Source organism: Mya arenaria, chromosome 2, assembly GCF_026914265.1.
Source record: "Mya arenaria isolate MELC-2E11 chromosome 2, ASM2691426v1".
Lineage (NCBI taxonomy): Eukaryota > Metazoa > Mollusca > Bivalvia > Myida > Myidae > Mya > Mya arenaria.
The window spans coordinates 35,464,044-35,488,083 of record NC_069123.1 but is presented as its reverse complement, the minus strand read 5'-3'; the positions used below and the strand labels follow the sequence as shown (position 1 = coordinate 35,488,083).

The 24,040-nt window shown below is 35.4% G+C and overlaps 2 protein-coding genes, 1 long non-coding RNA gene and 9 other non-coding genes across 15 annotated transcripts; 11 read left to right on the top strand and 1 right to left on the bottom strand.

Moving 5' to 3' along the window:
• The first annotated feature begins 1,092 nt into the window (after positions 1-1,092).
• On the top strand, positions 1,093-8,811 carry LOC128206148 (40S ribosomal protein S15Aa). Its single transcript, XM_052908447.1, has 5 exons — positions 1,093-1,133; positions 1,390-1,530; positions 2,712-2,791; positions 5,403-5,488; positions 8,683-8,811. The coding sequence occupies exons 2-5, from the start codon at positions 1,398-1,400 to the stop codon at positions 8,774-8,776; spliced, it is 393 nt and encodes a 130-aa protein (XP_052764407.1). The 5' UTR covers positions 1,093-1,133; positions 1,390-1,397; the 3' UTR covers positions 8,777-8,811.
• Positions 3,181-3,415, top strand: LOC128225277 (small nucleolar RNA SNORA73 family). The gene has a single exon (XR_008259631.1). It is a non-coding gene; the product is annotated as a small nucleolar RNA SNORA73 family (small nucleolar RNA).
• Positions 4,719-4,953, top strand: LOC128225274 (small nucleolar RNA SNORA73 family). The gene has a single exon (XR_008259628.1). It is a non-coding gene; the product is annotated as a small nucleolar RNA SNORA73 family (small nucleolar RNA).
• LOC128225280 (small nucleolar RNA SNORA73 family) lies at positions 5,838-6,072 on the top strand. Its single transcript, XR_008259634.1, has one exon. It is a non-coding gene; the product is annotated as a small nucleolar RNA SNORA73 family (small nucleolar RNA).
• On the top strand, positions 6,166-6,400 carry LOC128225275 (small nucleolar RNA SNORA73 family). The gene has a single exon (XR_008259629.1). It is a non-coding gene; the product is annotated as a small nucleolar RNA SNORA73 family (small nucleolar RNA).
• On the top strand, positions 6,843-7,077 carry LOC128225282 (small nucleolar RNA SNORA73 family). Its single transcript, XR_008259636.1, has one exon. It is a non-coding gene; the product is annotated as a small nucleolar RNA SNORA73 family (small nucleolar RNA).
• On the top strand, positions 7,173-7,407 carry LOC128225276 (small nucleolar RNA SNORA73 family). The gene has a single exon (XR_008259630.1). It is a non-coding gene; the product is annotated as a small nucleolar RNA SNORA73 family (small nucleolar RNA).
• On the top strand, positions 7,504-7,738 carry LOC128225281 (small nucleolar RNA SNORA73 family). Its single transcript, XR_008259635.1, has one exon. It is a non-coding gene; the product is annotated as a small nucleolar RNA SNORA73 family (small nucleolar RNA).
• Positions 7,830-8,064, top strand: LOC128225279 (small nucleolar RNA SNORA73 family). The gene has a single exon (XR_008259633.1). It is a non-coding gene; the product is annotated as a small nucleolar RNA SNORA73 family (small nucleolar RNA).
• LOC128225278 (small nucleolar RNA SNORA73 family) lies at positions 8,161-8,395 on the top strand. The gene has a single exon (XR_008259632.1). It is a non-coding gene; the product is annotated as a small nucleolar RNA SNORA73 family (small nucleolar RNA).
• A 1,431-nt stretch (positions 8,812-10,242) lies between the features above and the next one.
• On the bottom strand, positions 10,243-20,765 carry LOC128217360 (D-beta-hydroxybutyrate dehydrogenase, mitochondrial-like). Of its 4 annotated transcripts, none has more exons than XM_052924483.1 (7): positions 20,628-20,765; positions 16,534-16,753; positions 15,614-15,814; positions 14,494-14,646; positions 13,682-13,875; positions 12,800-13,036; positions 10,243-12,167 (listed from the first exon to the last, which is right to left on the bottom strand). In XM_052924483.1, exons 2-7 carry the CDS (start codon positions 16,745-16,747, stop codon positions 12,066-12,068), a joined length of 1,101 nt encoding a protein of 366 aa, XP_052780443.1. In that variant the 5' UTR covers positions 16,748-16,753; positions 20,628-20,765; the 3' UTR covers positions 10,243-12,065. The 4 variants fall into 4 exon arrangements, with proteins under 4 accessions (XP_052780443.1, XP_052780452.1, XP_052780461.1 ...); XM_052924492.1 differs by lacking the exon at positions 20,628-20,765 and adding an exon at positions 18,314-18,381; XM_052924501.1 differs by lacking the exon at positions 20,628-20,765 and adding an exon at positions 18,296-18,354.
• Positions 20,766-20,794: 29 nt separating this feature from the next.
• On the top strand, positions 20,795-23,091 carry LOC128217386 (uncharacterized). Its single transcript, XR_008258223.1, has 4 exons — positions 20,795-20,944; positions 21,335-21,394; positions 21,711-21,784; positions 22,149-23,091. It is a non-coding gene; the product is annotated as an uncharacterized LOC128217386 (long non-coding RNA).
• The last annotated feature ends 949 nt before the right edge of the window (positions 23,092-24,040 follow it).

The following is a 24,040-nucleotide window of genomic DNA, read 5'->3' as shown; positions in this document are numbered from 1 at the left end:
TGATCGTGTGTTCGTCGTTTGATAACAGACATGTCCTTTTATACCGCTGGAGTTTCATGGAATTCCCCAAGATTATAAGTGTTGTCCATCCCCAGGACTGTGCCATTTTCCCACCCACAGAAACGCTTGATGTCATTTCGCGCTATACATCTTTTACTGGTCTGTCCTTCAGTTGTTTTTAAGTTCGTTTCTCGTTTCTGATGGTTTGGTGCGCACGTATTTGGTGTGATTTGTTCGATCTTTAATATAACCATAGTACGCCCTTCCTGGAAATGTACCTATATATTCAACGATCGCCATGTTGTTTGACACATCTGGCATGACTGAGTCTGACTCTTCTATCCAGATAACTCGTTTCTTAAACTGTTCTAGACAGGCATGAGAAGCTTTCAGATCATGGTAGAACCGTTGGACAGCTATGATCGAGTTTTATTCTGGCTAAGGATCGAACGAAATAATTTCGATCGCGCTTGTTGTTGACTTGTTTTATTGCACATTATAGTCCTTAACGTTTGAACACCGTGATGAGCTTTCCGTCACGTTCAATATAGCTTGACTCGCGCCTTGCCGTAACCAACACGAAGTTGTTCAATACCACCACGTGAGTCATGTTCAAGTCTCTGCAGATCCTTTATCCAGTCGAACGAACCATCGTGGGCGGTACGACAGGACACACAATGGTACGACAAATTTGTGTCATTCCACAGTTTACGATCAGACGTCAAGATACCCTGACATCTAAACTGCGCCCATGTATTACAGCTCTGGAGAAAAGGGAAATAACGATTATTCAGAATTACAAGTATTTTAGTTGCTTGACCCAAGTTATATTTCCGATATGGCTTGCGTCATTAACAAGGATGTATATAAGTATTGAAAAAAAGCACTGTCCACAAAAAGCTAACCGTCGAAATGAGTTTTTTTTTTACTAAAATAGGTTCGAATCCCACGTCTATTCAGAGTCGGAGTTTTAAAATATTGACTGTCATATTTTAAGTAAGAATTACAACGCACATTTTCTTTATTGCAGTACTGGCAAAATAGTTGTTCGTAACCTTTCAGTAGCGATAGCCATTTGCACAAACACAAAACATTTCCGATTGAACTTCCTTTTCCGGTTTGCTTAACTTTAGGTATGCAAAATGTAAATAAGTGACCCAAAATCCGCAAATATTTCTCGATAAGGAGCAGAATCGATTAGTTTAATAGATTGTAAATGAAGCCAATGCATTGAACTACCATTTAAAGTAAGAATGTTCTTATGTTATTCTTCACAAGGCTTGAAATCTATCGTAGATTGTTGTCCGTCAGTACAGATAATACACTACTTGTCATTTCCAGCGAGATTTAGTTGTTCAAACACATAACAATTGCACATTTCATTTTCAGCGACCAAGATGGTGCGCATGAACGTGCTAGCAGATGCTCTGAATGTCATTGCCACGGCAGAAAAGAGGGGCAAAAGACAAGTGCTCATCCGCCCGAGCTCTAAAGTCATCGTCAGATTTCTCACAGTGATGATGAAGCATGGTATGAAGATAAATCTTTCTGCACTTTAAAGTAGACGCATAAAGACGTGATTTGGTAAAAAAAGTCCAGGAAAGTCGTTATTACTGAAATAGTGTTCAGACTACATACAGTTGTACTATTGAAGGATTTTGACAATGTTTTGTAGCTTAATGTTCTGAATATGAGGTTATATGGCAAATATTGAGATATAGATAAAGAAATGCTTCCAGTTAAGTCTATAATTAGTTTGCTTATTGTGCTTGGTCCATCCTAGTCCAAATAATTGTACGTTGACGGATTTTTTATAGATTTTTGATATGGCAAATCCTTCACGTACAAATTGTTTAGTATCAAAAGTGGGTAGTTGTTCCGATCAGGATTCCGGGTTAAAGCATATAGCGTCTATAAAATATCATAAAAACAAGAAATATTACCAGATAATGTTATTTTATATTAGTTCCGTACACAATTTTTTTTTTATCCAACTTATAATTATGAATTTGACGGCTTTTCTTCTTTTCATTCTGTCAAAACATAACGATATATACATGAAGGGCACCTGCAAGGCTTCAGGGCACAGTTTTAAATCGCTCGGAACATTTCGGCCATGGCCGAGTTGTTACGATTGTATAACGAGGTCTATCTCGAAGCTTTGTCGGAGGAGGCCGAGTTATTACGATTGTATCGAGTTGTTCCCCTTCGCATAATTGTTATCTGTGTCAGTCAACTTTCGTTTTATTGGAAAGGTAAACAACTTGTTTTAATGCATTAAATGCTTGTTTAGTGCAAAATAACATTTCACTTACATAGCAAAATATGAAAATAACTCTTTATGATCAATTTCAACCATAAAATACTTCACTTAAAACAATTTCAATATTTTTAAAACACCCCCGTTTTTTGCACATTCCCGTTTAGACGTTAGGGATTGGAAGAATCCCGTATAACACGTCTATTATTTTAGACTAGGTCCATCCTGGATACCAGCCGTTTGTTTATACAAGAAAATGAAATCTAATATTAGTGCATGTGGTTATGTCAAAGGAAAATGTTAAATACTTGTTGTCACTTTTCTTTGATATCACTCTCCTGAAAATAATAATACTTTTTGAATTGGGGGAAAAGGTCCTTCCCAGCTTTGGCCTCATTATAAGCAGAGTAAATTAATCATTGAGATAAAAAGTCATTGTGTACTATTACAGGTTACATTGGTGAATTTGAGATTGTTGATGACCACAGGAATGGCAAGATTGTTGTCAACCTCACTGGCAGACTGAACAAGGTAAGACAGCCTATGCAGACAAGCCTTTTTGTTATAAGAATTAGAAAAAAACTAGATTCTTCAAGGGTTCCTTTATAGGAAGTTCCAAGTACATGTCTCCCTAAAAATGGGCTTAAACTTCTAATATTAGGCATTGGAAGTACTAAAATTAACATGATTTAAAAGAATACTTCCCTAAGTGATGGCTTGGAAATTCTAACAGTTTTTGGTGAGGTTGGCAAATTATAGAGAACAGTGGAAGAAATCTTAGTGTTTGGGAGACTTGAACATCTACACTTCATTGAAAAAATATGGAAAGGATGTTCATACTTCCAGTTTCAAATTCTAAATGGAAGCCCTGGACTTGACACATAAACAGATTTCGACTGTTAACATACTTTTTATTTTTACCAATGTCGACCATTGGAGAAGTTTGGTTCGCCCAGACACTCTGAAAGTCATAGTGGTTTACGGGAGCTGAATGTTCATTCACTGGACTTGAGGTATATTCCCTTCCCACTACATTGGAGAGCAACTGGCCTCTTGGCTGTAATGGTCGAGAATGCTAGACCCTGTATATTCCATAACCTTCTCAGAGCTGCTATGTAGCTGTGACTGAGGAGACAAGCCATACAGGGAACATTTGAAATTGTATTTCTTGTTAAATTGAAAGAGACACTGAATCTTATCAAACAGCTGGTTTGGTCATTAAGATTGATTTTAATAGCTGAATGACTGCAGTCTTCGCACTAATTTTTTTCAAGCACTAGCCCAGTCGGGCTAGCAGCCTGAAAAAAGCACTAGCCCGAATCAAGTTTCACTAGCCCGAACCAAAATAACTTTTTAACAAAGATATTTTAATATATGTGTAAGGTAATAAAGCTATAACACCAGTAAACTGTTTTCTCATTTTAATCTCTACTGTATTCCATCAACAATGTAAACACAAGGTCTTCTGACATCTCGCAGTCGCTTTCTCCGTCACTATCGTCTCCATCATACATCATCTTCTCTGGCACCAGCGATGTTGTAGTTGACTAAAAGTTATGCATGAAATGGCATAAAATTTATTTGTCAAAATAACTGTTCAACCTAAAATAGTATTTAATAATTATTGTAAAATTCAGTACAAACAGTTATATTGTAACTGAGATCTGCCTGTTCCATCTCATCTGCCTGGTCGAGATCAGAGTCTGCAAGGGTGATGACCTCCTTAGGTCTGGCCAGATGGAGTAGAGGTCTGAAATTGTGAACATGTACAATGTATTAAACATGTAGATTATTCAATTATTGTTTGTCATGCTTTTGAATTTATATAGTTTCATTTACCTTTTAATGACTATATCAATTCTTGCTCTATTTAACCTACCATCCATTCAGCATTGTCATTGGTTGGGGAGTACTGTTTACAAATGCTACAAGTCATAATATCCTCACTGTAACAAAGCCATGGCCTGTTCACAGTCCAAAATGACTGGAACTTTCGTTTTCTTGACTGTTCGTAAACCTTAGATACCTCCTTTTCAGCATCAGGCTTGTCACCAGGAGCCTTTCTTTTCGGGGTAGCTCCTTTGAAATAACGTAGAAGCGACATCGTTTAGTATGAAGAAATGACAGCTACACGAATAGACTGTATCCCGTTCTCATTTTTTCAAGCGTCCCTCAAGTACACGAAATGTTACATTTTGAATAAGCGTTTATCGATCTGATACGCATAGCGGTAAACCAGTCATAGTGCAAGCGTCTATTAAGCCCATTTCAATAAGCGTCTAGGTAGCCTGTTGTAACAGATACGGATACCGATAGGTAAAACATTTAGGATAATTATTTTTCGGGAAAAAATCACTCGACAGGTCGGGCTAGTGACTTGATTTTATCAGTCGACCGAGCGGAAAACAGCTCGACTCGGTCGATGGTCGAGTGGGTTACGTCGAAGACTGGACTGTGTACAATGTTGACCATTGAAGAAGTTTGGTTCGCCCAGACACTCTGAAAGTCATAGTGGTTTATGGGAGCTGAATGTCCTTACACTGGACTTGAGGTATATTCCCTTCCCACTACATTGAAGAGCAACTTGCATCTTGGCTGTAATGGTTGAGAGAGCTAGACCCTGTATATTCCATAACCTTCTCAGAGCTGCTATGTAGCCATGACTGAGGAGACAAGCCATACAGGGAACATTCATTAACAGTTTAACTTACTGGGATTTATGTTTTGTTTGTACTATGATTTCTTTGATAAGTACTTTTAATTTTGCTAGAAAGAAGCTCCTTCCAAGCCCTCCACTTTATTCAGTGAATCACTTAGTGGGAAATTTATTATTATATGACTGAGCCTCAACTTACTATTGGTTTTGCATTAAGCAAAAACATAGTGCAAAAATATGTTTGATTGCATCCTTTTCAGTGAGTTGGGTCACTGCAAAAAAAACAACAATTTTTAAAAGTGGCATTTCAATTCAAACTGTATTGTTATCTAAATTAATGACATGCATGATGTTTAACCAGTTTGCTAAAGTTATATATTTAGATAATATAATTGAGAACTACTAGTATATAGTAACTGGAGGGTACCAGTATTCTTAATGTTTATTATGTTGTTGACAGTATTTGATATTTTGTCCTTGTTGCAGTGTGGTGTTATCAGCCCCAGGTTCGACATTGCCATGAGAGACATGGAGAAGTGGACAACAAATCTCCTTCCATCAAGACAGTTTGGGTGAGTTGAACAGCTCTGCTTTCAACAATGTGGTTGGCTTCAATCATGTTCAAATAACTTGAAAAGATAGAGAGAAACTTTCACTATTTGTAGCATTTGAGGAAAATGAATTGTCTGGAAAATAGCCATTAAAATCTACATGTAAATTGAGCAACTGGTCTCATGGCTACCACAGAGATAGGCCCTGTATATTTCATAACCTTCTCAGAGTTGTTATGTAGAAGTGAGGAGACCGGCCATACAGTGAACATTTTAAATTGTAGTTGATGTTAAATAACAGCGAAAAACGAATCTAAATTCCAGAATTTGGATCATTCAGACTGACAACTGAATGATTGTGATTTTGTAAACAATGTTGACAATTGGAGAAGTTTGGTTCGCCCAGACACTCTTAAAGTCACAGTGGTTTACGGGAGCTGAATGTCCATTCACTGGACTTGAGGTATATTCCCTTCCCACTACATTGGAGAACAACTGGCCTCATGGCTGTAATGGTCGAGAGTGCTAGGCCCTGTATATTCCATAACCTTCTCAGAGCTGCTATGTAGCCATGACTGAGGAGACAAGCCATACAGGGAACATTTGAATTTGTATTTCTTGTTAAATTGAGAGATACTGAATCTTATCTAACAGCTGGTTTGGTCATTAAGACTGATTTAATAGCTGAATGACTGTGTACAATGTTGACAATTGGGGAAGTTTGGTTCGCCCAGACACTCTGAAAGTCATAGTGGTTTACGGGAGCTGAATGTCCATTCACTGGACTTGAGGTATATTCCCTTCCCACTACATTGGAGAGCAACTGGCCTCATGGCTGTAATGGTTGAGAGAGCTAGGCCCTGTATATTCCATAACCTTCTCAGAGCTGCTATGTAGCCGTGACTGAGGAGACAAGCCATACAGGGAACATTTGAAATTGCCGTTGATGTTTATAGGGTTATAGCCAGGTTTTAAAGGGACAGGGTGCTGAGGGACAAAAGTTCATATTGTATTGGGCAGTGAATAATAAATGAATTAGGCATTTCATATAGACAATTTTAGAAATTGTGCTTATTTGAAGTTATATTAGGTATCAACTACTAAATATGTTAAGTTAGTTTAAATACATAATCATATTTAAAGTTTAAATAAAAGAAAAAATGTTTGATTACATTAAGCGCTTAATTTTTTGAAGGCAGAATGGTGCGCATTCTGGTCTCAAGGAGGGCAGAAGAGTGCTTCCAAAGGACCGGGTGCAGTACCATCCAATAACTCTCTTGCTAAAACCCAACTGTTTAATTAAAAGACAAAAACTAAATGTTAATACAATTTTCGTTGTGTTGGGTCATTTAGGCTAATGACTGAATAATTGTAAACAATGTTGACAATTGGAGAAGTTTGGTTCGCCCAGACACTCTGAAAGTCATAGTGGTTTACGGGAGCTGAATGTTCATTCACTGGACTTGAGGTATATTCCCTTCCCACTACATTGAAGAACAACTGGCCTCATGGCTGTAATGGTTGAGAGAGCTAGGCCCTGTATATTCCATAACCTTCTCAGAGCTGCTATGTAGCCGTGACTGAGGAGACAAGCCATACATGGAACATTTGAAATTATAGTTTATTTACATGCAAATAGAAAAACAAAATCTTAATATATGTACCATAATCTGAGCCATTCAAGCTTATGACTGAATTATTGTAAACAATGTTGACAACTGGAGATGTTTGGTTCGCCCAGACACTCTGAAAGTCATAGTGGTTTACGGGAGCTGAATGTCCATTCACTGGACTTGAGGTATATTCCCTTCCCACTACATTGGAGAGCAACTGGCCTCATGGCTGTAATGGTTGAGAGAGCTAGGCCCTGTATATTCCATAACCTTCTCAGAGCTGCTATGTAGCCGTGACTGAGGAGACAAGCCATACAGGGAACATTTGAAACTGTACTTTATGTTAAATTAAAGGAGAAATATTTAATCTTGATACATGTACCATATTTTGAGTCATTCAAACTTATAACTGAAGTATTGTAAACAATGTTGACAATTGGAGAAATTTGGTTCACCCAGACACCCTGAAAGTCATAGTGGTTTACGGGAGCTGAATTTCCATTCACTGGACTTGAGGTATATTCCCTTCCCATTACATTGAAGAGCAACTGGCCTCTTGGCTGTAATGGTCGAGAGAGCAAGGTCCTGTATATTCCATAACCTTCTTAGAGCTGCTATGTAGCCATGACTGAGGAGACAAGCCATACAGGGAACATTTGTTGTAGTGGTTTGTTTATTGAATGAGAACAACTGAATCTATGCATGTACCAAGTTTTGGGTCATTCAGACTTATGACTAAATGTTTGTAAACAATGTTGACAACTGGAGAAGTTTGGTTCGCCCAGACACTCTGAAAGTCATAGTGGTTTACAGGAGCTGAATGTCCATTCACTGGACTTGAGGTATATTCCCTTCCCACTACATTGGAGAACAACTGGCCTCTTGGCTGTAATGGTTGAGAGAGCTGGGCCCTGTATATTCCATAACCTTCTCAGAGCTGCTATGTAGCCATGACTGAGGAGACAAGCCATACAGGGAACAGTTGAAACTGTACTTGATGTTAAATTAAAGGAGAAATATTTAATCTTGATACATGTACCATATTTTGAGACATTTAAACTTATAACTGAAATATTGTAAACAATGTTGACAATTGGAGAAGTTTGGTTCGCCCAGACACTCTGAAAGTCACAGTGGTTTACGGGAGCTGAATGTCCTTTCACTGGACTTGAGGTATATTCCCTTCCCACTACATTGAAGAGCAACTTGCATCTTGGCTGTAATGGTTGAGAGAGCTAGGCCCTGTATATTCCATAACCTTCTCAGAGCTGCTATGTAGCCGTGACTGAGGAGACAAGCCATACAGGGAACATGATTTCTGCATTCTGCAAAAAAGGGAAATGCTAGCTTAATAACAGTTAACCCCTTCATGTGTTTAATTCAGATGGCATTCATGACTTCATTTCTCAAATGTTCCATATGTAATCTTGTCAAATGCTTGATTTTGTGAAGTTGCCAGTAAAACAAAAAATATATAGAACATGTACAGTAGCTTGGAAATGCTGAAGTATTGTTTTTGTGAAAAATGAACTTCTGCAACAGTGTAAATTTTACTTCTGTTTTTAAAATATATGTTCAATGGAGCATATTTTCTATTTTCAGATTCCTCGTATTAACGACCTCCGGCGGGATCATGGACCACGAAGAAGCGAGACGAAAACATTTGGGCGGCAAGATTCTTGGCTTCTTTTTCTAGTGTACATAAACTTTGGAATAAAGCTGTCAGGAAAATTGTGTTGTGATTTATACAATTGTAAACAAGAAAGTGAAAGTTGCATTGAAAGCATTAAAGAAATCATTTACGAAATCAGTTAGGAATATTTGGAATACCAGGTGTTAGTTTCTTAATGGTTCATTATCTAGCACTGCAACAAATTCTATGCAATGATACATCGGCAGAGAGCAGCACCACTCTTGTTTGCCCTGAAAAAAGCGCTTTTAATTTGTATGACCCACACAACCAGTGCTCTCGCGTGGGGGCGACTTGGGCGAAGTGGTTGCCTAAAATTCCCAGGCTAAGCCCATTTTTATCATCAAAGCTACATTGACTTCGCTGACAATTTGAGCACATTGTAAATCTGTCAATCAGCAAGTATTTGGCCATTGTCCCATCAGTCAAAATATCGCAATTAGTAATTGATAATCTAATCCGATAGTTGGGCTGTGTATCATCCAATTACCGAACATCGCCTGTAGGTGGAGCTATTGAAAGTCGACTAATCGGAATGTGCATTGAGAAGACCCTGATCAAATGATATGTTCTTAAGACCCAGATCAAATGATATAAGTTCTTAAAATGTTATAGAAAAAGGAACATAATTATGAAATTTTTTAAGCATTAATCAAGTTAAAAAATAATTGATATATGTATTGCACAAGCAAGGCAAGTTATTTTAAACATATATACTTCATCTTTATCATACTGGATCAAATTTTAGAATAATCCCACTTAACTAGGGAATAAAATGCAAATATCTTCAAGGGCACCTAACTCTTAAAACACATTTAGGAAAAATGCACTTGTACATTTCACTTTGATCATGTGTACAATGTTGAAGAAATCCTTAACTGGTTCAAGAAGTTTGCTCCGCAATGATCTTTATAGCCATGAAGGGAAAATTATGGCAAAGGCTCAAGGGCCATGACTCTAGGTGGTATTTCCTAACCTGATAGAAATAGAGATTTAAAACGCTCCTTATCCACTCCACAAAACTCCAAGCACCTGATATCATGTTGGAGAACAGTTGCAATTGTGGCAAGTTTTTTAAAATCTGCTAATGCATGACAAAGTTATTTTCCAGACTTTGTAGCTATATCATAAAATGAAAATTCTCCAATATTACTACAGGCAGATACACGCCAATATGCATGTATACTGGACAACCGTTGTACCAAGTACCGTATGTTGGGCCGGACAAATATTTGGCACCCAATTAAAGCTGTCGAATAACAACTGCCCTTGATATACTGAATTGGCGTTCAAATGCATTTGTTTTTTTTGAGGGTTATCACCTGACCAGTAAATCTCTCTTCTGGTTTTTACAGTTATGAATATTTGGTGTGGTTCAGCATCATGTCAGTTGATGTCCTGTTTAATACTCATAATATTGAGTGCATACACATTTTGTAATTTGGCAAATGAACTTTAAAAGGAAGCAACAAGATGTTTCAGAAAGTTTATTTTTACTCTGGCAGACTAGATATAGGAATGATTGTTACATACAAAATTTCATTCATGATTTCAGAACAATTTCAAAAATGAAAATGGTACGACACTTATAAACATCTTTATATAATAATTAGTACTGTAATATGATAGAATTTTCATGCTGATGGCGAGTTTGATTATATCGTTATGTATGCATCAAGTGACACTAGTATTTAAAATCAATCAATGAAAATACACAAATATCAAATGACTGGTGGGATTTACAGTGATCACCTATTGTCTCATGAGGTACAAATACCTTGTTTTCTGCATCTTTCTTTCAAATTAAACATGGTATCCTTCTTAAGAACCATTGTTTTCAATATTATGCATCCTTTTTGGGTAAATTAAAACAATTGTACTAATTGTGGTAAATCTTAGTTGTGAGTAAAACTGCATCTTTAAGTTACTGGTAGTCTATGTACTTGTTAGAACTGCCTCGACAAGGTTTCAAAATTTTTAACAGCATGACAGGTTCCTTTGTCCAGCCTTAAGTAACTGGTATAAGTGTTATTTTTTTGTCTTCTCATCGATAAAGTTAATAGGCTGGGCACATTCCAGTGCCGATTTAAAATTATTAAGAAGACCAAAAATTTATGTTAACTTTCACACACAGACATCTAAATAACCCGCTTAATAAAACCAATTCATGACTTATTGAAACTTTTAGGGGGTGTTAATGTGAATCTTACCAGTGATCACGAGGTTAGAGTCATAAGCCTGAACACTTAATACATTATAATCACACAATACACAAATAAATATGCAATCATTAACCGGCATATTAACAAATGGCACTGTCGGTGTAAAGTTAAAAAAGATAATATATTCCATAAGCAATACACAAGAGGAGAGACCAAGGGCGTATGAGAATAAGAATCTCATGATTCTGACGGTCGTAAACTGTTGGCTCGATAAAGCTTGGCTCAATATTCTCGTAGAGTCGGAACTTAATGTATAGGACCAATTTTTTTATCTCCATGTTAGCATTCCTGTTTGTCAAAATTATTTGCGAGGCTACAAATTTTGGCCGGTCCCTGGGGTATTGAGCGAACAGATTTCGACTGTATTTAATGCATACATCTACATCTATAAATTGAAATGACAATGAAATTCATTGTTTTTAAATCAAATGAGACAGGTTATTCCTGGACAAATTGTACATATAACACTTATATAAATTTTAACACTTGTATAAATTGGATATAGAATAAAGACAGCTTTATCAAATTACTGAAAAAAATAATTTCATACATTTTAATTCAACTATCAGCACCAAGAACCAGATACACTCTTAAAAATATTTTCAATTATATTTATACAGAAATCAAAAACAAATCGTGTATAAAATTATAAGATAACACTTTAATGATAAGCCCATTTTAATAGTTAAAGCACATGCACAAAAAACACTTAACTAATGCAATCACCGGCTAGTAAAGCAAGATACTGGATAAACAAGATACTGATAAATCAAGATACTTGATAATCAAGATACTGGATCAACAATATACTGGATATAAAAGATACTTGATGAACAAGATACTGGATGGGTGTGTAAACACAATTTTGATTTGAATTTGCACAATGCAGGAGGACTAGAAAAAAGAGTTTAAAGTTTGTTTGTAGCACACTAAATGCATAAGGTATCCCACTTGAGATACAAAAAGATATGACATATGTATTGTGTATTTCTCAGAGTGGAAGTCTCTGGCTCTGCCAAAATCCTGCTTGTTGAGTAATGGCACAAAATGGCCTTCCACAAAACCATGGGTTATCAATTGTTGGCACGGACTTGAGGAAGACCTTTGTTATACTTATAATCTAAAATTGTATCCATCGTAGATTCAGGGATAAACCAGCCTATACGAATCAGCCACTGAAATACAATATTTCACATTGAAAAATAATCTTCAAAATACGATTTTCTTGTATGTTTAATAGATTATAATGTTAACTGATAATCAGCTTTACATGGACATAAGTATTTGGTTTTTACCACTAGCATCTGCATGTTGCTAGAAACAAGGTTTTAGCCAGGTTTTAAAAAAGACAGAATGCTGCAGAATACTAACAGGGTGCTACATAATGATGACAGGCTACTGTGGAAAAGAGAAAGGGCACATTGTGTCAGGCTGTGAAGAACATTATTAAAAAATCTGACAGAAGATGCCAAATATGTAATGCTTGAATATAATCAAATTAGATGTTATAAACAAAACAAAAGCAATTATTGAAAATCAAGCATTTCATTCTATGAAGACAGAAGGGTGTCCATCCTTGAGGATCTCATTGAGGGCAGAAGGGTGCTACCAAAAAAGACAGTTTGCAGCACCCTTCCATAACCCTTTAGCTAAAACCCTATATAGATCTAACATCTCAAAATTCTGGAACAGGTGAGTAAACAAAATTTAAGTATTATAATAATATATATTGAATATGGAGTAAAATCTTTCTTTTTAAATTAAGAAATAAAGGAAAACCCAAACTAAAAATAAAAGACACTCTTACATTATTGAGATCCAGTATTTTGTTACTTCCGTCGACCAGATATCGTATGCGTGGGGTCACACATAGAACAGCATCTTCCATGGCATCGATGACTGGTGCCATAGACTTAGCTGCTTCCCTTGCTGCAGACACGGCCCCATTGTAAAGAGCGTCATGGTACTCCTGGCCATATGCCGCCTGAATTTCTGGGCTCGCTGACTCCCACATTGCATCCATCTGGCTCTTCAACCATCGGAGCTGAAAAGGACAAGTGAGAATATTGCATTTTAATACCATGCATTTACATATACATATAATAGTGTTGTTTTTTCCATTCAAGATTTGTTATAGCAAGCTGCTCTGAGAAAACTAGAGCTATCACTGGTTGTTTGAACTGTGCTGTTTTCAAGAAGCCTTTGGCCAGCTCAGGAAGGTCATCCTTAGGAACACAGAGCACTACCAGCATATTGCATTAATCGTTGAGACTAGAAAGATCAAGTGTGAGGTCACGGTGGAATAAATGAGACGACTCAATCATGTTTCAAATAAACAAAATACATTATATAAAAAACTTGGCCCATTGATATCAATCTAATAATAAGGGCTTAGCACGATAATGAAACAAAGCAACATAAATAAATGTTTTTTTCTTGCAAAATAGAGATGTTTCTTCTCTGGTCATCACAGTGTACATTTTGCTTTTCACTATGATGGTCACATCTGTCTATGGAGAAAACCACCCACTTCTGAATGTCTCCAGGCCCATACACAACATGTTTCTTGAATTACTCTCTCAGTATCCTCAAACAAAAACTAAAGCCTCAGTCGACAGTGTTGCCAAGGGCTGACAAGATGCAAGATGTTCCCTTCTAGGGAGGCAATATTTATACCAAGTTTAATTACAGACTTGGGACTGAGCATTCCAGTAGTTCCTCCAAAGTCACCAGGCTCGACAATGATGACCCTGACGCCAAACTTCCTCATCTCAAGCCTGAGGACGTCTGAGAACGCCTCGATAGCGTACTTGGTGGCACCATACACCGCATTGCTGGGCAGGCTTATGCGCCCTTTAGCACTGGTCACATTTATTACTCTACCTGAAATAAATTGTTTTTAATTGTAAAACAAGCAAAAGAAAGATCTTATTTCATTTATTTCTTTGTTAAAATTATAAAAGTGAAATTTTAATTAAATCTATATGGGCAACCAGATATTTGTGGGAAAAGATAATAGCTATGAGCCCACCAAGCATTAGTGAACTTTAATAGAGAAAACACTGACTTTATTCCCTTTTCTAGCTAAACCATTGCATATGCCAAATTGGTATGGTAAAATGTTTAGAAAGAAATCGTACATGTGTATCATTGTTGGCTCCTAAAAATAATTACGGTATAACGGTTAGTGCACAGGCTTAATTCATTTTCTGACTAAACCACGTCATTTATTAAATAAAATGTATGGTAAAATGTTTAGAAAGAAATCATACATGTATACCATTGTTTGCACCTTAAAATTATCACAATTATAAGTGCACTCATATCTCACCAAGGCATCTCTGGTTTGATTCTCAACATGGGCTCATGTGGGTTTGGTTTTGATTACTTATATTTCTTATGTACATGTAGCTAAATCAACAATTATTTGTAACATAAAGCCAATGTGAAGATGAACTACTTGAATAATTGGTTTAATTAACAATAACATTATATAAACACCTTTGCATTCTCTAATCAGTGGAAGGAAAGCCTTGGTCATCCTGATCACCCCAAACTGATTAACCTCTGCGATGCTTTTATACTGGTCCATTGTACAGAGTTCAACATCGCCAAGAAAATTCACAGCTGCATTATTCACTACAGCCCACACGCCTGAATAAGGAATTTAAAGAAGAGTTAATTGTATTTGATATAATTCTGTACATCCTATCTTGTACATCATACACTATTTATAGCATATTCCATTTTATAACAGTGAGATATGATAAAGAGAATAATTGTTTTTGTCAGTGTAAGATGACTATAAATTTCAATATATTTCACCAATATTTCATATTGCACCAAAAGTTATACTTTTCAAGAGTAGCTTTGCCATGAGTAAAATATTAAATTTAGGTGATCACCAGTGTAATATTATGCAATCTTACCGGAACACTGAAACAAATATTTCATTTCATGCTTATAGTTAATTAAAAACAATAACATAATGAAATTTTATTGTAAACTGTGACAAATGTTAGTCAAGTGATGACCGAAAGACAATGACACCATTGATCTTAATTTCCAGTACAGTCTGTGTTTACATAAAAAAAAATCACTGAGAAAAAAACTAATATAATAGTAACAGTTAAATTGTACATATATTTTGATCAACTAGCTGTTTCAAACAGGGAGTTTATCAGGATAAATTTAACGTAATTTAAAACAAAACAAAACTGAAAGCTAGAAATAAATGATAATAAATAGCAGTTTCTATAGATAAAGGAGTACTATTTATACAATGATAACATGCATATCAAAACTTAAAACTATTTAGAGGTTTTTTTTCCGATATTTACTATAGTTTTGTCAGGGATATATAATTGAAACTTAATAAATGTACAATAAACTTTTAACTTTTACTTTTAACCCTTTCCTTCATAGAGGAGTGGTGACATCAGCCATCCCTGGTTAATCCCCTAGTTATCTAACTTGAGTCTGGGTTGAGAGTGGAAAAATGTATCTACAGCTATGGGTAAAGGAGAAAAAAGGCGTGTCTATGAGGGAAAGCGTTATTCCTATTGTATTAGCCTAAAGTAAATAAACAGAAGTTTCGATCTGGTATGAGAACAGAGTTTACCTTTCTCACTATGCTTCTTTGTATATTTGACCAGGGATTGCACAGACTCGTCACTCCTCACGTCCAATTTCACCACATGTATCCTGCCAGAGTCACTCCACTTGCGAAGTTTGCTAGCACCCTCACCACCATCATCCAGACATCCGGCAATCACCGTAAAACCCAGGGCATCCAGTCGCTTTGTCAGGGCATGCCCAAAACCTAGATAAGAAGCACATATATATATATATATATAGAGAGAGAGAGAGCGAGAATGATATTTTTCTATAGAATTAGACAATTTCTTTAAAATTATAAACTATTTCAGCTAGAATTAACATTAAATTCTAGTTTCATAACATGTATATTAACACTTTTTGAAACCTCAAGTTAATAGAGGTATATATGTTTTTACTTGCTTGAATATTAATTATATTAATTATAGTGACATAATCATAAAATATCAAGTCAGCTTTAAATTACTTGTAAAGTCCATTACCTGGGAAGAAACCAGTGGAAGTATATCCTTATTAATAGTCATGAGAAAGTACCTCTAATGGGATCTAACCCAATATCTTGGTGGATAGAGTAGACAAGTTTTTCTGCTAGGACTGAACCAACAAACCGCTTTTGTGATAGACAAGTTTTTCTTATAGGATTGAACCAACAACCCCTTGGGGGATAGACAAGTTTCTCTGGTAGGATCAAACCAACAACCACTTAGAGGATAGAAAAGTTTCTCTGAGGGGATCAGACCAACAACCACTTGTGGGATAGACAAGTTTCTCTGGTATGATTGAACTAACAACCTTCTGATTTCACTTTCCATTGATGGAAGGTGATGAAGAATGATAAAGATTTAGATCGAGTATGAAGTTCCTCTTGATTACATCCCTATCTTACATTTACTCTAAATTTCTGTAGACAAGTTTAAATATTACCTGTATCACATCCGGATATAACCACAGTTTGACCATCGACGTCCACAAGTTTTCTTGTTATCTTCCTGATCACTGCTATAAAGGCAATCAGGAGGAGACCGGAGATGAGCACTGTAGCCACGCTTTTGATAGCTGCGATAAATGGGAGAACAGCCAACACAGCCAGGTAACCCAGCTCGAATAAGTGCCATGCAATCCACTGCTTAAACTTCATTGTGATCTGAAATATTATATAATTATTATAATTTTAATTTACTAATATGATTCAGAAAGATATTTTTTTTACATTGTACACAATACAAACTATGGGCAATATACTAAGGTGGATGACAGTAGCTATCACTATCAAAGTCCATGTGGCAAGAATCATTTAATGAAACAGTTCTGTCTGAAGAAGGAACATCTATATTATAACCAACATAGCAAGCATCCAATTGGTCAGATGTTAGAAAGAATTGCCAAAAGCAAAATTCTATTGAATCACACAGATATCCCAATGTTGACATGTAAGCCATAAATATCGCAAAATATAAGATATACCTGATTTGTATAACAGTAATAAATTCTAACGCAGCCAGGAATTTTGGTGTTTTAGAAGGATATTTTCACCTGTCTACAGTATCTGATACCAATTTTAAACTTCCAATAGCTTCTGATATATATCGTAAAAATCTGGACCAATGATGGCGCATAAAACCCTTGTCCCAATAATTGTAGGTTGACAGATTTTTTTACCATTTGTGAGGGATTAGAAGAATCCTGTATAACATGTCTATATTTTTAGACAAATAAAAAGCTAGTCCAAATAATTGTATGTTGACGGATTTTTTTACGATTTTTGATATTGGAAATCCTTCGTTAGGGATTGGAAGAGGTCACGGACATAACTGACCATGGACATTACGGACCAGACATTACGGAAATCCTGTGAAATTCAAATAGATCAATGGTTCAAAATAAATTCTTGTGAAATTCCATGTCCCTAAATCTGTCCATAATGTCCGTAAATCTGGTCCGTAATGTCCCTAAATCTGGTCTGTCATGTCCCTAAATCTGGTCCATAATGTCTGGTCCATAATGTCCATGGTCCGTAATGTCCATAATTCATTGGAAGAATCCCGTTTAACATGTCTATTATTTTAGACTAAGGGTTGATCATGTCAATGCAACTGCCGCCTGTGTTTGGAATGTAAGATGTGCAGAAAAAGGCCTGACCGGATTTACCTGACTTGTTTGATTTAGAACTACAGTTACTCATGTTACCTTACTAGCTTTCATGAGAGTGCTCCACCTGTCAAAAACAGTTGCTACAGCACAGTATAAAATGGCAACAGGGCTTGACATTAACTTTTAAATCCACTGGTCCATTCGGACTAGTAGATATATTTTCTACTGGTCCGGACCTAATATCCAATGGTCCTGACCAAATTGATACTTTTTGATGATATGATTTTAATTCTTTGCCTGTGAAGGTTTATTATATACACACATGATGAAAATAATAGTGAGCTTTTAATTTTAATATAAAACTTTAACTGGTTAACATTACAACAATGAAACAATAGTATGAGGATTGACTAGAATATACGTTGGATTATCAGGCAGCAATAAAAGATATATAGTACATATCTGACTTGAATGTACATTAAAATTTGTCAATCACATTAGCAAATGGCTTTAATTTACTATGCATACGATAAATTCTTAAAAACCAAATTCAGTGCTATAAATATGGACGAAATGATTTGCTAAAATAAGTTACATCGTAATAAAGATTGACCTAATTCCGATGATTTCACAGCTATCGTAAACTGTTCTGTGCTGTTTACTTCCGGTCGCAGATGTAACGCATGCGCAAGGGAATGTAAATAAAAACAACGAACGCTGCTTGCACTGCATATGAACTGACCACTTTGTTGTCGATGCCCGACTATTGCCTCAATAAGTAAATAGTGAGGCAATAGTCGGGCATCGACAACAAAGTGGTCAGTTCATATATATATTAGAAATATTAATACATATAGTGGGCAAAAAGTCCTGTTCTCACAACACTTTCTTGTCAATGAACTGACCGTGAGTCTTGCCCATCCTTCAAATAAATACCATTCTTACACGTAAATGTTTTTTAAGATACAAGACTGAAGAAATGAAACCATATCCAATATTCAGAGCTGTGGGACCTCCCTAGATGTCATTCATCGCAGTTTTTGCGGCATTTTGGGTAAAAAATTACTCCTTTGACGAATATCCCATCAACCGATGGGGGTAAAACTCCCCTTTTGGCTTCAAAATTCTGTTTAAGTCACACTTGGGGATGTGACGGGGTCAAGCCATAATGCAGCCATTATAGGGCGCGGGCAGACCTATATAAACTCAACAACAACAACTGCACTGCATTTATTTGTTGGATTATACATATTGTCAGATTTAGTCAGGGATCGTGCTTAACATTTCTGATTAAATTATTTCTTCTTGGAAATTTCACTGGTCCAGTCGGACTAGCCAGAACTGGTTTCTACTGGTCCGGACCATGAATCTGGTGGTCCCGGACCATCGGACCACCGTAGTCTAAAATAATAGACGTGTTATACGGGATTCTTCCAATCCCTAACGTCTAAACGGGAATGTGCAAAAAACGGGGGTGTTTTAAAAATATTGAAATTGTTTTAAGTGAAGTATTTTATGGTTGAAATTGATCATAAAGAGTTATATTCATATTTTACCATGTAAGTGAAATGTTATTTTGCACTAAACAAGCATTTAGTGCATTAAAACAAGTTGTTTACCTTTCCAATGAAACGAAAGTTGACTGACACAGACAACAACTATGCGAAGGGGAACAACTCGATACAATCGTAATAGCTCGTCCTCCTCCGACAAAGCTTCGAGATAGACCTCCTTATACAATCGTAACAACTCGGCCATGGCCGAAATGTTCCGAGCGATTTAAAACTGTGCCCTAAAGCCTTGCAGGTGCCCTTCATGTATATATCGTTATGTTTTGACAGAATGAAATGAAAAAAAGCCGTCAAACTCATAATTATAAGTTGGATATTTATTTTTTTGTGTACGAAACTAATATAAAATAACATTATCTGGTAATATTTCTTGTTTTTATGATATTTTATAGACGCTATATGCTTTAACCCGGAATCCTGATCGGAACAACTACCCACTTTTGATACTAAACAATTTGTACGTGAAGGATTTGCCATATCAAAAATCTAAAAAAAATCCGTCAACGTACAATTATTTGGACTACGGACCACCGTTAATCAACTTAATGTCTAGTCCAAATAATTGTACGTTGACGGATTTTTTTTAGATTTTTGATATGGCAAATCCTTCACGTACAAATTGTTTAGTATCAAAAGTGGGTAGTTGTTCCGATCAGGATTCCGGGTTAAAGCATATAGCGTCTATAAAATATCATAAAAACAAGAAATATTACCAGATAATGTTATTTTATATTAGTTTCGTACACAAAAAAATAAATATCCAACTTATAATTATGAGTTTGACGGCTTTTTTTCATTTCATTCTGTCAAAACATAACGATATATACATGAAGGGCACCTGCAAGGCTTTAGGGCACAGTTTTAAATCGCTCGGAACATTTCGGCCATGGCCGAGTTGTTACGATTGTATAAGGAGGTCTATCTCGAAGCTTTGTCGGAGGAGGACGAGCTATTACGATTGTATCGAGTTGTTCCCCTTCGCATAGTTGTTGTCTGTGTCAGTCAACTTTCGTTTCATTGGAAAGGTAAACAACTTGTTTTAATGCACTAAATGCTTGTTTAGTGCAAAATAACATTTCACTTACATGGTAAAATATGAATATAACTCTTTATGATCAATTTCAACCATAAAATACTTCACTTAAAACAATTTCAATATTTTTAAAACACCCCCGTTTTTTGCACATTCCCGTTTAGACGTTAGGGATTGGAAGAATCCCGTATAACACGTCTATTATTTTAGACTACTTAATGTCGAGCCCTGGGCAACATTGTTAACCAAGACATAACATCATTCGACAATTCATAAATAACAACTGTTAAATTATATTTCATCACAAACACCGATATTTTTACCTGGGTTACCGCAAATTCACTGAAAATCCCTGGTACTAAAATCCCTCCCCCAAATGTTTGGGTCGACGTTATATTCTATACACGCTCACAGTCTGACCATTGGAATCTATACACCCTTAAATTTATCCGTAAAGTAAACCATGAAACTGTTGACTGCGACCATTTCAACTAGTTTCATTTCCGGATAGCCCTTTAAGCTCCCGTTTTTGTATAATAGCTATTTTAAGGATTATAACTTGGACTTCCAATATGTCGACATGGATATACAGCCTCAAGTCAACTTTGTAATTTCTCCGTCACCATGATGTGTCGCTGTGGTACGAAAGGATGCTAACTGTAAAAGATATATGATTTTATTTTGACGTTTGAAATATCAAAGACGAATATTTGAATGTTATTTTATGTATGTTTGGTTCATAATGGTACTTTGTCAAGTGTTTGTGGTTATAAATGACTGATGTATAGCATTTTTAATGCAATGTCAGATTCTACTTGAGAGAATTGCTGCTATTTGTCCAAATTTTATTTTCATCAATTGTTGCAATCAATAAAGCAGATATCACAGTAAAGATTTTCCTTTTCTTTTTGTAATATATCTTCAAGAATATCAAAGACACTGGGAACTGAAAGGTTTTATACCAAGACTTAGAGTTATAGTTGATAATGACAAAGTTATCAAGTATTGCATTATTCAAATATAATTTCAGGTTATACAGATTGTTGAGAGCAATATGATGAGGGAAGGCAGGAAAGAGTCTTATTGTCTGGTAATGTTAACAAGAAATGTTCAAAACACTTTCTTTTTTAACCATGATTTCGAATATGATATTATGTGAATTGTGATCCTAGAATTGGACTTTTCCTTTATTGGACTTTGAAATAATATCATGACAGTAAAGCAAACCACAAAGTATGTTTTAATATATTTTGCCTAATACTATCGTACATTCCATCCATTTAGCATACTCTTGTTGTAAAAAAACTTCTTAATATTTGCACAATAGGTTTTAAGACTTTGATTTTTGAAGGTGATCAACAAAAGAAAGATTTTTCATAGAATTTTCTTTTATGATTTAATTGCAGTATGTACTTATGGCAAAATGGTGTTCGAGAGGTGGCGAAAAAGGATTTGCTTGCAGCATTGAAGAACGATATATGTATGTTGTATTTGTTTTCTTCTAAATATGTGAATACTGTGTTAAACTTTAAATCTTGCCATGAAATAAGTATCATGTATTCCAATTTCAATTTGTTTAAATCTTGCCAGAAAATAAGTATCATTTATTCCAATTTCAATTTGCCAGTATTACTATATCATAATCCTTAAAGATCCTCTACAACTAAAATTAATGCAAAAATGTTGTTTATACATTTAAAATTCTTGTAATTTCCTGCTAACAGCATTTATTCCTGTATTGCATATAATCTGCTAAATGCTCAAGATTGCCAAAAAATTGCTAACTGCTGATCTTTGATAAATGGGGATGCTTTTAATCTATATCTTTATTATTTATTTTTCAGACAAAGGACAGAAAGAAAGGTTCCCTTAACATAGAAAGTATGAAGAAATAATGAAGTTCACACTACAGTTGACAATCTGGATGGGTTTCCTTTGTTATTTGAACATGATTTATTTTAATTTACATAACAAGTATGCACTACAATAATGAATATCTATATTAATAGTAATGATATTCCATTGAACATGGATATGGAAAAAATATTCCTTGACAATGCAAGATAACATAAATCCAGACATAGAGTCTTCAGTTAACTTGGATGTGTTCCATTTGTTTCATCCACAAACTTGAAATTTGTCTTGTAACTACATGTATTTTTATGAGGTTAAGTGTTGAGTAATCAACCTTTATCAAAATATATTCTTATTTGGGGATAGTATGTATTTATGTTGACACTATGTGTACCTTCATTCTCTTCATTTTTCTGTACAAAACAAGACCAAATGTGTCATTTTAGTTTAACCATTTTAAACTGTATTTATTCTACTCTTCATTGAATACCCATTCGTATATTATCAAACATTTTAACAAATTTAAATGTGTTGTTATTTTGATTATATTGTATTGGTGTCATAGGGTACATGTACATGTCCACTCCTAGCCTTCAAGAAAAAACAGATATATTCTTTGTTGTAAAATGTGTTCTTTATGCGTATACATATAGAGTGGCTACAGAGAACTCAACATTTTTCTTACAAAATATCTAAGGGTTTCCCTGCATGTGATTGCTACATTCAGTGTACCTCATGTTATTTAATACATTGTATATGATCAATTAAACAGATTAAGAACCAAAGCTGTTGCTAAATACTTTTTAAAAGCTGTATATGTACAAGACAATACTGAGACTGTATAGACACCAATGTTTGTCCTAACTTGAAAATGTATAGATTCCAATGATTGCCTTGAGTTTAGGCTGTATAGATTCCAATGTTTGTCTTAAGCTGAGGCTGTATATATTCTAATGTTTGTCTTCAGTTGAGGCTGTATAGATTCCAATGTATGGTTCAGTTGAGGCTGTATAGATTCCAATGTTTGTCTTAAGCTGAGGCTGTATAGATTCTAATGTTTGTCTTCAGTTGAGGCTGTATATATTCTAATGTTTGTCTTAAGTTAAGGCTGTATAGATTCCAATGTTCATCTTAAGTTGAGGCTGTATAGATTCTAATGTTTGCTTTCAGTTAAGGCTGTATAGATTCTAATGTTTATCTTAAGTTGAGGCTGTACAGATTCCAATGTTAGTCTTAAGCTGAGGCTGTATAGATTCTAATGTTAGTCTTAAGCTGAGGCTGTATAGATTCTAATGTTTGTCTTCAGTTGAGGCTGTATATATTCTAATGTTTGCTTTCAGTTAAGGCTGTATAGATTCCAATGTTCATCTTAAGTTGAGGCTGTATAGATTCTAATGTTTGCTTTCAGTTAAGGCTGTATAGATTCTAATGTTAGTCTTAAGCTGAGGCTGTATAGATTCTAATGTTTGTCCCTACCTTGAGGCTGTATAGATTCTAATGTTTGTCTTCAGTTGAGGCTGTTCAGTTGAGGCTGTATAGATTCTAATGTTTCGTCTTCAGTTGAGACTGTGTAACGTTCAATGTTTGTCCAGGCTGTACTGAATCCAAGATCTCTCAAATTTGAAACTGTTAGATTCCAATATCTGTCTTAATATGAAGCTGTATACATTCCAATGTTAGTGCTACTTTGGAGTTGAAAAGACTCCATTGTCTGTCCTACTGTGTAGCTGTATAGATTCCAATGTCGATCGAAACAGTGAGATATTATTGTTTATTTCCTTGCAAAGTATTTATTTTATTTAAAATTGTCATCTTTTGTCTTAATTATTATCTGAAATCTCAAAAAATGTGGATAAAGAAATTTTCATATATTTTACGACAT